Source organism: Lagopus muta, chromosome 3 (genome assembly GCF_023343835.1).
Source record: "Lagopus muta isolate bLagMut1 chromosome 3, bLagMut1 primary, whole genome shotgun sequence".
Lineage (NCBI taxonomy): Eukaryota > Metazoa > Chordata > Aves > Galliformes > Phasianidae > Lagopus > Lagopus muta.
The window spans coordinates 16552238-16566115 of NC_064435.1; the positions used below are offsets into that span (position 1 = coordinate 16552238).

General features: G+C 33.7%; 1 protein-coding gene across 5 annotated transcripts in view; it reads left to right on the forward strand.

Annotated features, from left to right (window-relative positions):
• The window catches only part of CSMD3 (CUB and Sushi multiple domains 3), a 528421-nt gene that overhangs the window by 399978 nt on the left and 114565 nt on the right, over positions 1–13878 (forward strand). For all 5 annotated transcript variants that reach the window (XM_048939546.1, XM_048939547.1, XM_048939548.1 and 2 more), the window contains one exon: positions 5306–5422. In XM_048939546.1, coding sequence (XP_048795503.1) covers positions 5306–5422 — 117 coding nt within the window. The remainder of the gene's footprint in view (positions 1–5305; positions 5423–13878) is intronic.

Sequence of the window (13878 nt, forward strand, 5' to 3'; positions counted from 1 at the left end):
TTTGTCTCCCAAGAACAGTTTATTATATGAGTCTGATATTTTTTTTTTTCTAGATATGAGTCCAGTGGTAAATTTAATTGCCCATGAATCCAGCTGAAAAATGAAAGGGAGAATCATTTAAGTAGTGGGCTCTGAAAAATACAGGAGTCTACCTGCTTGAAATTAACGTAAAAATCTGCATTGCAGATAAAATTGTAGTGATGGCAAAGAAATCTGAGATGGAACAGATTAGTGTGATTTTAGTTAATTTATAATTAGTTGTTAAATCTCAAATTTAAAATTAGATTTTGTTAGAACTGTAACTGTAGTTTCTTTAAATTGCTGATATGCACACGCACTCAATATGTTGTGCAGTAACAGCCTCTGAGCCAGTTTTCAACCTAAGGAATTACAAGTTTTCATTATAATAATATCCTTAGATAAATCAAGAAAAAACTATCATTGTAACTGTCATTCAGTGGTAGTACCAGTGTACTCTTTTGGGTGAAGAGATTTGCAGATTGGTGACCTAGAGCAAGAAACATCAAGCATTTTCTGTGAAAGAGTAATAGAATAATTACCGGCAGATTATCCCCTCTTTCCTCCTCATCCTTCTTCTACATCCTTTATGATGTGATATGTACTCATGTACTTCATGTACTCACTCATGAATAGTGAGTCTTATTATCAAAATAAGATTCAGGAGATGATATCTCTTACCAGCTCTCTAGCAATAAGCAGCATTTTGATTTTGTGTGCTCATGAAGTCACTGAGTTTTAAGAAAGCACAAATATTTTGAACTTTTGTACTCACTGTTGTTTTTTTCTTCTTCTTAATGCAAATATATTTTAAATATGTCCTTGTTTACTAAAGTTGTATAACAAACTGTATTCTCTGTGAAACCTCTGCTGAATTTTATAGCAAAAAACTTGGCTTTTTGAACCAGAAATCACAATTTTCATAGCAAATAGAAGTGATTCTTCCCTAAATTATATTCTTAATTAAATACTATTTAGATATGAACAGAATGGACAGATGAGTAAATGATACAAAAGCTATAATCTTTCCAAAAAAGAAAGTTTTAAAGAGATTTTTTGTTTCCCTCCAGAAGTTCCACAGATATTATGCCAAAGCTGTGCTATAGATAATTGACTTGAAAAGCATTTTAATTATTATTTTTTTTAATTGTAGAATTTTGTTCTTTGATATACAAACAGGTCTGAATACTAATGATCAAGATGGGAAATCTTCCCAACAAAAATACTTACCAATTTAGGTATGTGGGTAATACTTCACTGTTGTTATGATAAGGCTTTTTCAAGGGCTTCAGGAAGCATTATTTTATAAGACAACATATCATTACAATAAATTCAACAAACACAAAAAATGAAAGACAGCATAGTAAATAGTTCAGCATAATCAAAAGTTGGTAGGAAGAGTCCTGTGAGTAGTCTGTTAGAACTGATTTATAGGTCCTTCAGAAGGGACAGGTAGGCAAGTAAAGTGTTAGGGAAGTGGTTACAAGACTCGAAAATATACTATGTAAGTTTGTGGGTGACGCTAAAAGGGAGCATCTGACAAGTCTCTGAAGGGCAAAGAGGCCTTGCAGAGAAATCTGGGCAGATTACAGGTCTGGGTAAGCATCCACTGTATGAAGTTTAACTATAACAAGGGGCCAGATTCTGCACCTGGGATGAGGTGACTCTGGATTTATGTAGGGACTGGGAGACAAGAATCTGGAGAGCAGCCCTGCAGAAAATGGTCTGTGGATTCTGACTAATGGCAAGTTCAGCATGAGTCAGCCCTGGTAGTCAACTGCACCAGTCATACCCTGAGGTGTATCAAGCACAGTATTTCTAGCTTGTAAAGGGAAAGGATTGTCTCACTCTGCTCTGTGCTGTTGCAGCCTAACTTCATGCATTGTGTGCAGTTTTAGGCACCAAAATATAAGAATGTAAAGCTGTTAAGAATCCAAAGGAGAGCTATGAAGATGGTAAATGGTCTAGAGGGAAAGATGTATGAGGAGCTGTGAAAGTCTCTCCGTTTGTTCAGTCTCAAGAGGAGGAGACTGAGGGAAGGCCTCATGGGAGAACACAGCTCCTCACAGTGAGCGGATGGGCAGCACTGATTTCTGCTCTCTGATGACAGAGACAGGACCCAAGGGAATGGCATGGAGCTATGTCAGGGGAGTTGGTTGTTAGGAAAAGGCTTTTCACCAAGAGGGTGATCAGACACTGGAACAGGCTCCACAGGGATAGTCAGGGCACCAGCTTTGTCAGATTTCAGGAAACATGCCTGGCTCTTGTTCACTGCTGGCAAAAATGCTTAGCTTACAGTGATGATTATGTTGAAAAATAGTTTTTTGTAGCTCAGAATTTTCTCTATCAAATAGTGTTATTATGCTCTTTGTATCTGTTGTAGTTTCCATGGAAATAAGCAGGAGGCATTTTGGTGTGACCTACATGCTTGTCAAGCCAATGTTCTTGGACAGCTCAGCTCAGTATCTTTTGTAACAAAAACATGCCATTTGTAACTCTACTGTTCAGTTGACAAATAATTAAACCTGTGTTCATTAAACATCATTAATCATTTACCTCATAAAAGGTAAATGATCTCAAAGATCACTGTTTATAAAAATGAGACTACCAAATAAATATTTTAATATCAATTATAAAAACTAAATTAAACTTTCTTCAACTTTATCTTTAGAAGTCTCTTTAATCAGTGTTTATTATTAATAAGAACATAGAATTTTGAAGGTTGTATAAGTTTTTAAAAAATTTGATAAAATATCTGTTCTTAATCTTTTACAATCATGTGTGTAGTTGCCAAGGAAGTTGTTTTGTGTTTTTATATTTATTTTTCATACCAGTAGTGAAAATTCTACCCTTCCAATTTTGTGAAAAATTATGGCTAAATCTGTACACTTGAATAATAATTTCATTGGAGAAAATCAATAACATTTTTGAAGTGTACTGACATTATTTATTTGTTTGACACAAATTTAATTTGTTTTTTTTTTTTCCCTCTATTTATAAAGTATGATATCCTAGTGATGTAACTTTGATTCTACAGTATGCTTTCAGTATTATCATACTGCATATTAGTATCATATGTTATTTATTAAAGATAGAACTCAAGTCACTCATAATTTTAGATACACAAATGTTAATATCAAATTTTTTTTCTGTGTAAAACAACTATTGAAGTTGATAAAAATATGGTAAAGTTGCAATAAATCTGATTTTTATGCATTTGAAAAATAATGCAGCTGAAATATATTTGTGGAAAAAAATGCATGTTTTTCAGAAGAAGGGTTTGGGGAATTTGCTTATTTATTCATTTATACTATTACTTTTCTAAAATAACAAACACTATCTTTCACTGCATAAAGTGAAGGAATAGAGAAGAATAGGAATATAAAGAACATGGAGTATATAAGTAAGTCTTCTCAATTCGGGAATGGAATATATAGCTATTAACAAAATATTGAGTATTGCTGTGTGCTATTCAAATTTTAATAAAAATTAGGAATGAAATTTACTTGATCATAATTTTACCTTGAATTTGCATATTCCTTTATTGATTAATGAAATGTAATAACAATATGAGTGCTGAGTAGGGCCGTATTATTAGTCTTGCAGTAGCTCATTTGTCCAATTCATGGACAGGAAGGAAAGAAATTATTACAATCATGTTTTCTCTAGTTTAAATCTCTGTTTATAATGCTCTTCCTTATTTACCTCTGTTTCATCCAAAATGCGGAACAGAAAATTTTGAATACTTATAAGCTGATAAACAGATCAGTTTTCATCAAAAATACTTAGGAGATTCAGCTTGTGAAGAGTATCTACTTTGTGTTTTTCAAATAGCTCAAGGTAAACAGTTCCTTGGATGAGAAGTTCAGCCGAGACTCTACTACCTCTAGGCAAACATTACCAATATTTATATTATCCAAATTGTTTTCAAAAGGAAGCATGAATTTCTCATATTTCACAAGTATGTATTAAGATACTGAGATAATTATTTTAGCTGTTAAAAACAATATTTCATGTTTGGTTGTCATAGTACTTTCTGTGTAAGTCGGCTAGCTTGCATGTTAGTGCAATTTATTGAAATCCATTCTCAAAGATTTAGGGCCTCAAAATGATAGAATTGAAAGGTGTTCTTTTCATGGTATACTCTGCTATGAATTTTGCGTGCATTAACTAAAGGTAGTAAATAATTCATAATTTCTATGTACCTTGTATTTAGTATTACAACTAATGAGATAAAATCTGAGATAACAGCAAGAGAAATAACTTTTTTCTCATTTAATAAAAATCATAAGATAATATTTTGAGATCGTACCACAATAATATAATTATTTATGTTTAGCATGAAACACTGAATAGTAGTTATTTTAGAAACTCAATTCTTAACAGAAGAAATATGTATTTCTTGATGCATATGTAACCATTAAACTCATAAAAATGGTTAGAAGAAATATTCTGAACAGTTGTCATAGTCTTTAAAATAGATCTGTCTGCTGTATATAAGAAGTGGGTCATATCCATAGGAAAACACGAACACTACTGTTGCACAGATATCTGATATAGGAAAAGAAGAAAAATCACTCTTGCTTGACTATTCTGACCAAAACCAAATGCTAATTTTTGTCAGCCTTGGAAAAATACATTGTTGTAGTAAATTGTATTGCTATGATCTGTGATTTTATCAATTACTATAGTTACTGGTAGTACAGTAAATAAATATGTATGGTAAAGTGGTTCCTTATAATCATATATCTATTTATATCATTTTCTAAGTAATTGAGATATAAATAAGTGACACATAGTGTTCAGTCATGGTGTTCCTCTTTGAGCAGTTTTATACATCATTTTGAATCATGTGCCTTATTGGCAGGTATAATCGTTTACTAGTGTGCTGAAAGGATGAATAACCTATGTCTAGAGAATAAAGCATCGTATAAATGAATAACAGTTTTGTACACCACAAATAATAGCATGCTTCCAATAAAATAGATCACAACATGCTACCAAAAAAACAAAACAAAACAAAAAAACAATAACAGAAAAGAACATTTTATTAAGATGGTTGATATATGTTAAAGAAAAACAGTAATTGACTTGGCAAAAAGCAGAGTGCAATCAATTCTCTTTTGATATATGAGAAAGTTGAGCGTTTCACATGATACAGAATGTAATCTAACATTGAAGAATAATAAAATTTGCTCTTACACCACATATCAACATATAGCAAATCACTTTAGCTGATTATTTCCTAATATTATATTATTCAAAACCACTTATCTTCAATTTTTAGCACCTTGTGGAAGTCGGTCAACAGGCTCTGAAGGGACTGTATTATCACCAAACTACCCCAAGAATTACAGTGTTGGTCACAACTGTGTTTACTCTATCACTGTTCCTAAGGAATTTGGTAAGTAGATATAATCTCATTCTTTTTTTTTTTTTTTTTTTCTCACTTGAATATTTTCAACACTTTTCAATGAATTGTGTGATTAGAAAAAACTATTTTAAACTAGTATTTCTATTTATACTTTTTATCTGATATTTTTATAGCGCACTGATTTCTCAACATAATTGTACTTAAGATTATCTTTAGAAAGTCCACATGAGGTGAAAGAGGGAATATTTGTCCTAAATGTGTGATAATTCTTATCATGCTGGGCTTCTCTGAATGACAAGTCAATGCACAGTCTTTCATAAGAACCAACTTAGACCAGAATGTCTATTTCTCTTTTTCATACATACCCACATCCTCCATCAAAACTTCACTCCCATCCCTAACATTGTTTTGTGATGAGTCTTTTAAAGATACCTTCTATTCTTCAAAAAGAACAATCTTTTTACTGTTTAATCTTCCCTTATGAATGATTTTATCTCACTTCATTGTTAGAAGATGCCTTTGATGACTACTGATAGCTTATCATTTGGACTCCTTGGTAGACAGTGTGTCACATAACCATTTGTTACGTGAATAACTATGCTTCACGTTTATGCTTCAATATGTAAGACTTTATTCTGACCTGAAGTTTCTCTTTCAGTTTCACCAAATAATAAATGCTTGTGGATGGAAATGAATATTTATAAATCTTCTTTCATGTTGACTTTGCAAACATTTTATCCAAATTAAAGGCAGTATTTAAAGTGCTGTGTACTCCATCTGCTGTACTTGCGCTTACTTAACTCTGTTAAAATTCAATTAATTTGTTCTTAGTTTTAAGGTGGAGGTGCATAGGCTACTACAAAATAAACGGGCTTTTAAAAGTAATGTCTCCAAACGTGGGGATCTCTATTCCTCTATAGTGTTCAAAAATATATATATACTTACTTGCACAGTTCTTGATAAGTTTTGAATTGTTAAGCTTACACTTTTGACCTAACTTATCTGTTTAAGACAGACTGGAATGATTTTATCTTCTGTTTTCCAGCAAAACTAATGCTTATTAGATATTTAATGACACAGATGACAATATGCAAAGACTTGCAATTACTGTTATGAAGGATTTGGTTGAAATGTACTTTGTATTTTTGATGTTCTGGATAGAAATGTAGTTTTTTGACTTCTACAAGCAAAGGATAAGTAACTGGAATTGAAGACACATTTCCCAAAATAACACATGGAAGTGGAGGTGGAGGGAGAGAAGGATTGGAGCAGGGAAGGAACCCACACACTTACTTAAATCCTTGTATAGACTTCTGCATACTTACTTGGAATAATTTGCAAATACTAATTTTCTTTCCACAGTAAGGATGTTAGGAACAGTATTAAGAAATTATTATTTCAGGTCTTGATTAAAAAAGCAGCTTACATTCACTTACACTGCTTTGATGTGGACGGTGTAGAGCTCACTCTGACAAGATGCCAAGATGCTCCCCAAGAAATACTCTACAAGTGCTTTGTGGTTTGAGACACTAGATTTCACCATGAATCCACCATGAATGACATGTAGATTTGTTAGTGAATATGGCATAGCAAGTATAAATCAAAACAAATTTTTGAGAGACTGAAGGAGTACTTGAGTAAAGCTGCTGACATAAAATAATTTTAAGAAATTTACTTAAAGAAAGTAGCAAAAACTTTTCTTTCATAATCTTCTCTATTGTGCTGGTTTTCAGAGTGAAATATAGCATTCAAAATTTTCTGAATCAAATCTCTTGAGGAAATACTTCTGCATTCAATAAACTATGTCATTTCTTAGGATAGATTACAATTTCAAAACAGTTAAACCAGGTTAATATAGGAAAATACACTAATGATGGAATAGTTTAAATGTGCAGGAGGAAGCTCATAGGACTGGATTATTTTTAATGGTGTGAACGGAAAATCTATTTCATGTGCACCTTTTCAGGTTCTGCTGCCCAAAATTCTGTGGGAAAGTCATTGGTCACTGGACTTTTTTTCAGTGTTTCATTATTCTGTCATGCAGAATTGCATTTCATATATTTCATGCCATCACTGGTTTAAGCTAAAAGATAAATGATTCGCAAAAACACACAGTGCCACGGGCAATCTTTTGTAAATGTGGAAGACTCATCTTTAACACTTTTCCAACGATATGTTTAAAATGTTGTAATGATCATTAATTCAGTGCTGGAATCCAGCATGGCTTACAATTAAGATGCATGCATTTAAGATTTTATTTTGTTTTCCTGATGTATATGAATTACTGTTTATGCTCTGCTAACATAATAGTGTGTTCTATACTGCCATTTTAAATTAATATTATGGACAGTAAAATGGATTTTATATCATTTTGCTTCAGCAGATGGATTTTCTTTCTGCCAAAGCAAAAAGATAAATTGAACATAAACAGTAAGGTATAAAAGTGTAGTTTATATGCTATGCTATCAGGAAATTAGGTATCTGCTCTCCATAGCCACTGAAAAATATAAGAAGCAAACCAGAGCTTTTTTTTTTTTTTTTTAAACTACAAAGGAATTAAAGCAATATATATGCTTAGGGGAAAAAAAAAAGTCTAATTTATAAGGAGGCAATATTGCTTTAGGTTTAAAGGAAGATATAGCATTAGAGGAGTGGCACTTCACTGATAAACACAACATTTTGGGATAAGTTTTCTTGTCAGTTTCCTGCCTTACTGTAAACAGGGAAGTTAAATCAGGTATTCTCTTCTGATCCTGTGTAAAGCTGGCTATAATTGTGTCCACGGACATCTTTACAACATTACAGTGATACCATTTTCAGCTTTTTCTTGCTTCTTCTCTAGAATTTCTGTGTAATTATATAGCCCTTATTTTTATAAATAAGTGACAAAGATGGAGAAAAAAAATAGTTCATTTTTTTATTTGATTTAAGAAATGATCCTTGAAAGAGTGTGTATATATATATTTATATAGAGAGGTTTTTTTTTTGTTGTTTATTTTTTTAAAATTCTGGAAGGTATGCCTACAGTCTGCCAGTAAAAAAAAACACACAAAGAGCAAATACTGCTGACAACATGTGTTTTTCATGCAATTCACTGCATCCAGATTCATTAGATGACTTAAAAGCTGTGTCACGCTAGAATTATTTCAGTCATTTGATTTCAAACTCAATTTACATTAGAAAAGAAAAAAAGGTGAGGGCAGGTCATGAGTAGCAGAATATCCCAAGTGACAGCTTCACATCAAGAGGGAATAACAACCAAATGGTATTTATTATAATACATTACAAATACATTATAAAGATTTGCTTTTAATAACTTGAACCCAGCACCTTATTCTCACTTAAGAAATCTGACAGACATGTATGGAATGACATTTTAAAAAATGTGCTGAATTTTATTCTTCATCTTAAATTAAAGTGGATAGATATGTCTTGCCTTAATATCTTCAACCAAGCAATATACTGTTGAATGGTAGGTACAGACCATATAACATATGTTATATATGTTATAACATATATATGTATATATGTTAGATATATATATATATATAAACAAATATATATGTAACATATATAACATATACAGGCCATAAGTTCTCAGTAAGTATGTAGGCCAGTTACAAGCGGTGACTCTCAGGGATTGGTCTTGGTACCAGTGCTATTCAACATCTTCATCAACAGCATAGATAATGGCATTGAGTGCACAGTCAGCAAGCTTGCGGATGACACCAAGCTGAGTGGTGCAGTCCATACATTGGAAGGAAGGGAAGCCATCCAGAGGGACCGGGACAGGCTGAAGAAGTGAGCCCATGAAAACCAAATGAAGTTAAATAAGTCTAAGTGCAGGGTGCTGCACTTGGGCTAGGGCAGTCCCAGGTATTTATAAAGACTGGAGGAAGATCTCCTTGAGAGCAGCCCTGCGGAGAAGGACTTGGGGATCCAGGTGGATGATAAGCTGGACGTGAGCCAGCAGTGTGAGCTTGCAGACCAGAGGGCCAACTGTGTTCTGGGCTGCATTAAAAAAGGGGTGGCCAGCAGGGAGAGGGAGGTGATTGTCCCCTTTTAATCAACTCTTGTGAGGCCCCATCTAGAGTACCACATCCAGGCCTGGGGCTCCCAATACAAGAAGGATGTGGAGCTCTTAAAGCGTGACCAGAAGAGGGTCACTAAGATGATCAGAGGGCTGAAGCATCTCTCCTATGAGGAAAGCTTGAGGAACTGAAACTGTTTAGCTTGGAGAAGAGAGGGCTCCAGGGAGACCTCACTGCAGCCTTCCAATATTTGAAAGGAACATATAAACAGGAGGGACAATGCTGTCTGTTTACAGGAGTGGATAGTGATAGGAAAAGGGGAATGGTTTTAAACTGAGACAGGAGAGGTTTAGGATAGATATTAGAAGGAAGGTTTTCACACAGTGTGTGGTGACGCACTGGAACAGGTTGCCCAGAGAGGTTATGGATGCCCCATCCCTGGAGGCATTCAAGGCAAAGCTGCATGGGGCTCTGGGCAACCTGGTCTGGTGTTTGGCAACCCTGCATGTAGCAGGGGGGGTTGAAGCTCTGTGATCACTGTGGTCCTTTTCAACCCAGGCCATTCTATGATATAAGGCAATTTGAAATATTAAAAAAATAAAAAAGAAGCTGCCATACACATGAACCTTTCTATTTCCTATCCTCTTTCCATACAAGTAATCATTTCAAAGTCTGAGGGACTGCTGATAGGAGTGCCCTGTCAAAATGATGGTTACTTGTCAGTAAAGTGAAGTAAAAAATCATGAAGACTGCTTCAAATTCTTGCATGCCAGATTGTATGCTGAAGATATTAATTTCTGGAGAAAGTAAAAGTAATCCAATTTGTGCCATGTATTTTAGAAAAAGCAAATCATTCCATCTTTCCATCCCAAAAACAGAATGACTTCAAAATCAATAAATTTACAAAAAATAAATGTGGTCTGTAATTACTGGTAGATTTTGGAAAATATGTATTTTTTTCCTTTAATGGTAAAACTATATTTTAAGGAATAAATCTTCTTTCTCCAATATGTATCTACAAGAATTAGGCATACATATAGAAAAACTGACTGTTTCACAGAATGTTTCATAGAAAGGTTAAAAATGTTTTAAGAAGATAAATCCCTTAACCCAGAAAGGTAATGAAACCCAATTTTACTGAGCATGCAAATTTATTAAATTATCGGCATTATGTTTCAGTTTTATGATTCATTCTTTCAGTTCTCTAAAGTACCTAAAAAGCATCCTGCAGTACTGAGGTAGTTCATTTATTATTAAGAATGGGAAAAAAGTATTTGCTGGTTGACTAAAATCAGCATCTGATAGACACTCTTTTTCTCGTCATTCTTTCAACTCTACTGCCCTGTTTCCATTTCTCTTTTTAACATAGTTCTCTTACTGCTGGATTTTCAAAGGATCTTATACTAGTATCTTAAAGCATGAATAATGTTTAGTGGATTCTAAAAACTGAGCTTCAGGAGCTCAGCATTAAAAATGTATGGAAGTCCTTTCTGCAGTTTTCTCCACATAGCCAACTGAGCTTCATTTATAAATACTGCTTTTTGCAGTGTTATCTGTGATGAAGTTTAGAAATTCTGGCCAGATCTGAGATGTCACTGTGCAAAGTGTATGAAGCAGACAGAGAAATGTTTTTGTGTCAAGGACAATAAACCAAAATAATTATTAATAATTAGTTTATTATTACAACAAATTCTCTATATACTTTTCAAAATAAAACTACTGAAGTGATGGGCAAGCTATTCACGGCTCCTCAAAATAAAAAGTGGCAGATTCAGTCATAGAGTGACATAGTGGCAGACATGTCATAGAATCATAGAATGGTCTTGGTTGAAAAGGGCCACAGTGATCAAAGAGTTTAACCCCCCTGCTACGTGCAGGGTCACCAAACACCAGACCAGGTTGCCCAGAGCCCCATGCAGCTTTGCCTTGAATGCCTCCAGGGATGAGGCATCCATAACCTCTCTGGGCAACCTGTTCCAGTGCATCACCACCCTGTGTGTGAAAACCTTCCTCCTAATATCTATCCTAAACCTCCCCTGTCTCAGTTTAAAACCATTCCCCTTTTCCTATCACTATCCATTCCTGTAAACAGACAGCATTGTCCCTCCTGTTTATATGTTCCTTTCAAATATTGGAAGGTTGCAGTGAGGTCTCCCTGGAGCCCTCTCTTCTCCAAGCTAAACAATTTCAGTTCCTCAAGCTTTCCTCATAGGAGAGATGCTCCAGCCCTCTGATCCATCTTAGTGACCCTCTTCTGGTCACGCTTTAAGAGCTCCACATCCTTCTTGTATTGGGAGCCCCAGGCCTGGATGTGGTACTCTAGATGGGGCCTCACAAGAGTTGATTAAAAGGGGACAATCACCTCCCTCCTCAAGTTTACTTTGCACCTTCAGCACAAATAAGAAATATCAAATAACCATTATCTTCTGCTGGCCACAGCAGAATCCAGACTATTATTTTGAAATCTGTTTTGAAAAATTTCTATTAGCAGCAGAGTTCTTGTAGTTCCCTTAAGATGAAAAATTTCCTTAATGAAAAAATCACCTTTTCTATGAGGCACTTGACTGTATGACTTCTTAGTGGGATTTTGTGGCTAATCAGAGGATATGAGATTTTAGGATAAATTACATGCTTTTGCTGTTTGTTTGTTTTTACCTCATTAAAAAAAAAATGTATTGTTGTAACATAAGAGTATTGAAGAGGAAGAACAAGGAATCATACTAAGAAAACATCAGTTTGGAAATTTTTAAGTAGAATAACTGTCTCCACATATATATTAGTTGGGCAAAACACATAACTTCTTTGTATACAACTCTGTGTACAACTGTGTACTTCTCTCTGTGTACATCTCTGTAAAACAGAATGAAAATATTTACGTCAAGTTTTGTGAGAATTAATCAAATTAATACTCTAAGTACAAAGAAGTACCATGAAAGTCTAAGGTAACATGTAGGTCCTATATTTTATGGCATACCGAAGAAGTACATGTTGCTTTTTTTCCTTTCATAATCTTTCCTAATCATAACCTTCCCTTTCAGTTTCTGCCATTTTCTTGTATATGGCATAGCGCTGATTTCTTACCCATGATGTACCTATAATTTCATGCATGGCTTGCAGGCTAATGAAAACAAATATTATAAACAAAAATAAGAAGAAAAATTATTTGAAGATGAAAACTCAGTCACTTCTTTGTTATTTGGCAGTATTCACTGAATTTTTTTTAAGGTAGAAAAAATGTGGATTTTTTTAAATAGGAACAATTATATGGATGCATTTAAAATGTTTATTTTCTCAGTTATTACATTCAATTTGCTCATTTATGGACTATTGGAGAAATGAATGTGTATTTCTTTCTCCCCTGCTGTTCCTCTCAGAATAGATTTGAGCTGTTGAAGTATAAATAGAGAGCTGAAAGAATTGAGGAAAAAAGGCTGAAAGCACACTTCTGAAAAATAATGTTTCCTTTGGGCTATGGAATGAAATATAATTTAAAACATACAGCAAGGAACAGTTTGTATTTCTTTATAAAGTTACATGGTTCTAACAGTTCTGAAAATGTATATAATCGTCTCATTTGAAAGATCTGAAAAGTTAATTTCTTGTTGAGAGAAAAATGATTGAAGGAATTTCAAACTTCTGGAGGAGAAAACAGTTCAAAGCATAATTATATATATATAATATGTAAAATATTTTAATGTTTCCAATGGGTTGCCATTTTTAATGTTTCTGAATTGCCATTTACTAAGACCAGAGTGTCAAGATTTTTATTACCATTTGAGAGAATCAAGGCCATCAACAATGTAGTTAAACATGGAGTGATTTATTCTACCTGCAACATGTGCAATTGCAGTGTTTATACATAATTAAGTACTATAAAATGTCGTATAAACATCTTGTTGCTGCATTTTGTGGTGTAATCTTTTCAGTTTATAGATTATCCGAATGCTATGTTTAAGAGAACTGAAATAATTTCAGATATATTTTTGCATACCTCCATTAGAAATAACTATTTGTAAGTATCTGTCACTGTCACTATCTGTCACTGTCACTGTTATGATCACTATTCATAAGTATTATCAAATATTATCAACTGACATTATCAAACTTTAACCATTATAATGAAGTATGAGATAGTATATCAGTTACCATATGAAAATGCTGTAAATTGCAAAATTAAATCCATATTGAATAAAATTTAGACCTAAATTAATTAGGAATATACAGAGGAATACGCACAGCTATTAAAACAATGTGAGTACTGGAAAATGGCACAATTTGCTTAAATGTGTTTTGCAATCCTATCATTTTAAGTACTTAAATCAAGACTTTACATTTTCAGTAGTTATAAATTATGAAGCCATGGACTTGGTGCATAAGAATTCCACCATACCGGGTGAGAAAACAAGGGACTACCTACTACAGTGTCCTCTAAACAGCAATAAATGTGGAAGTTCA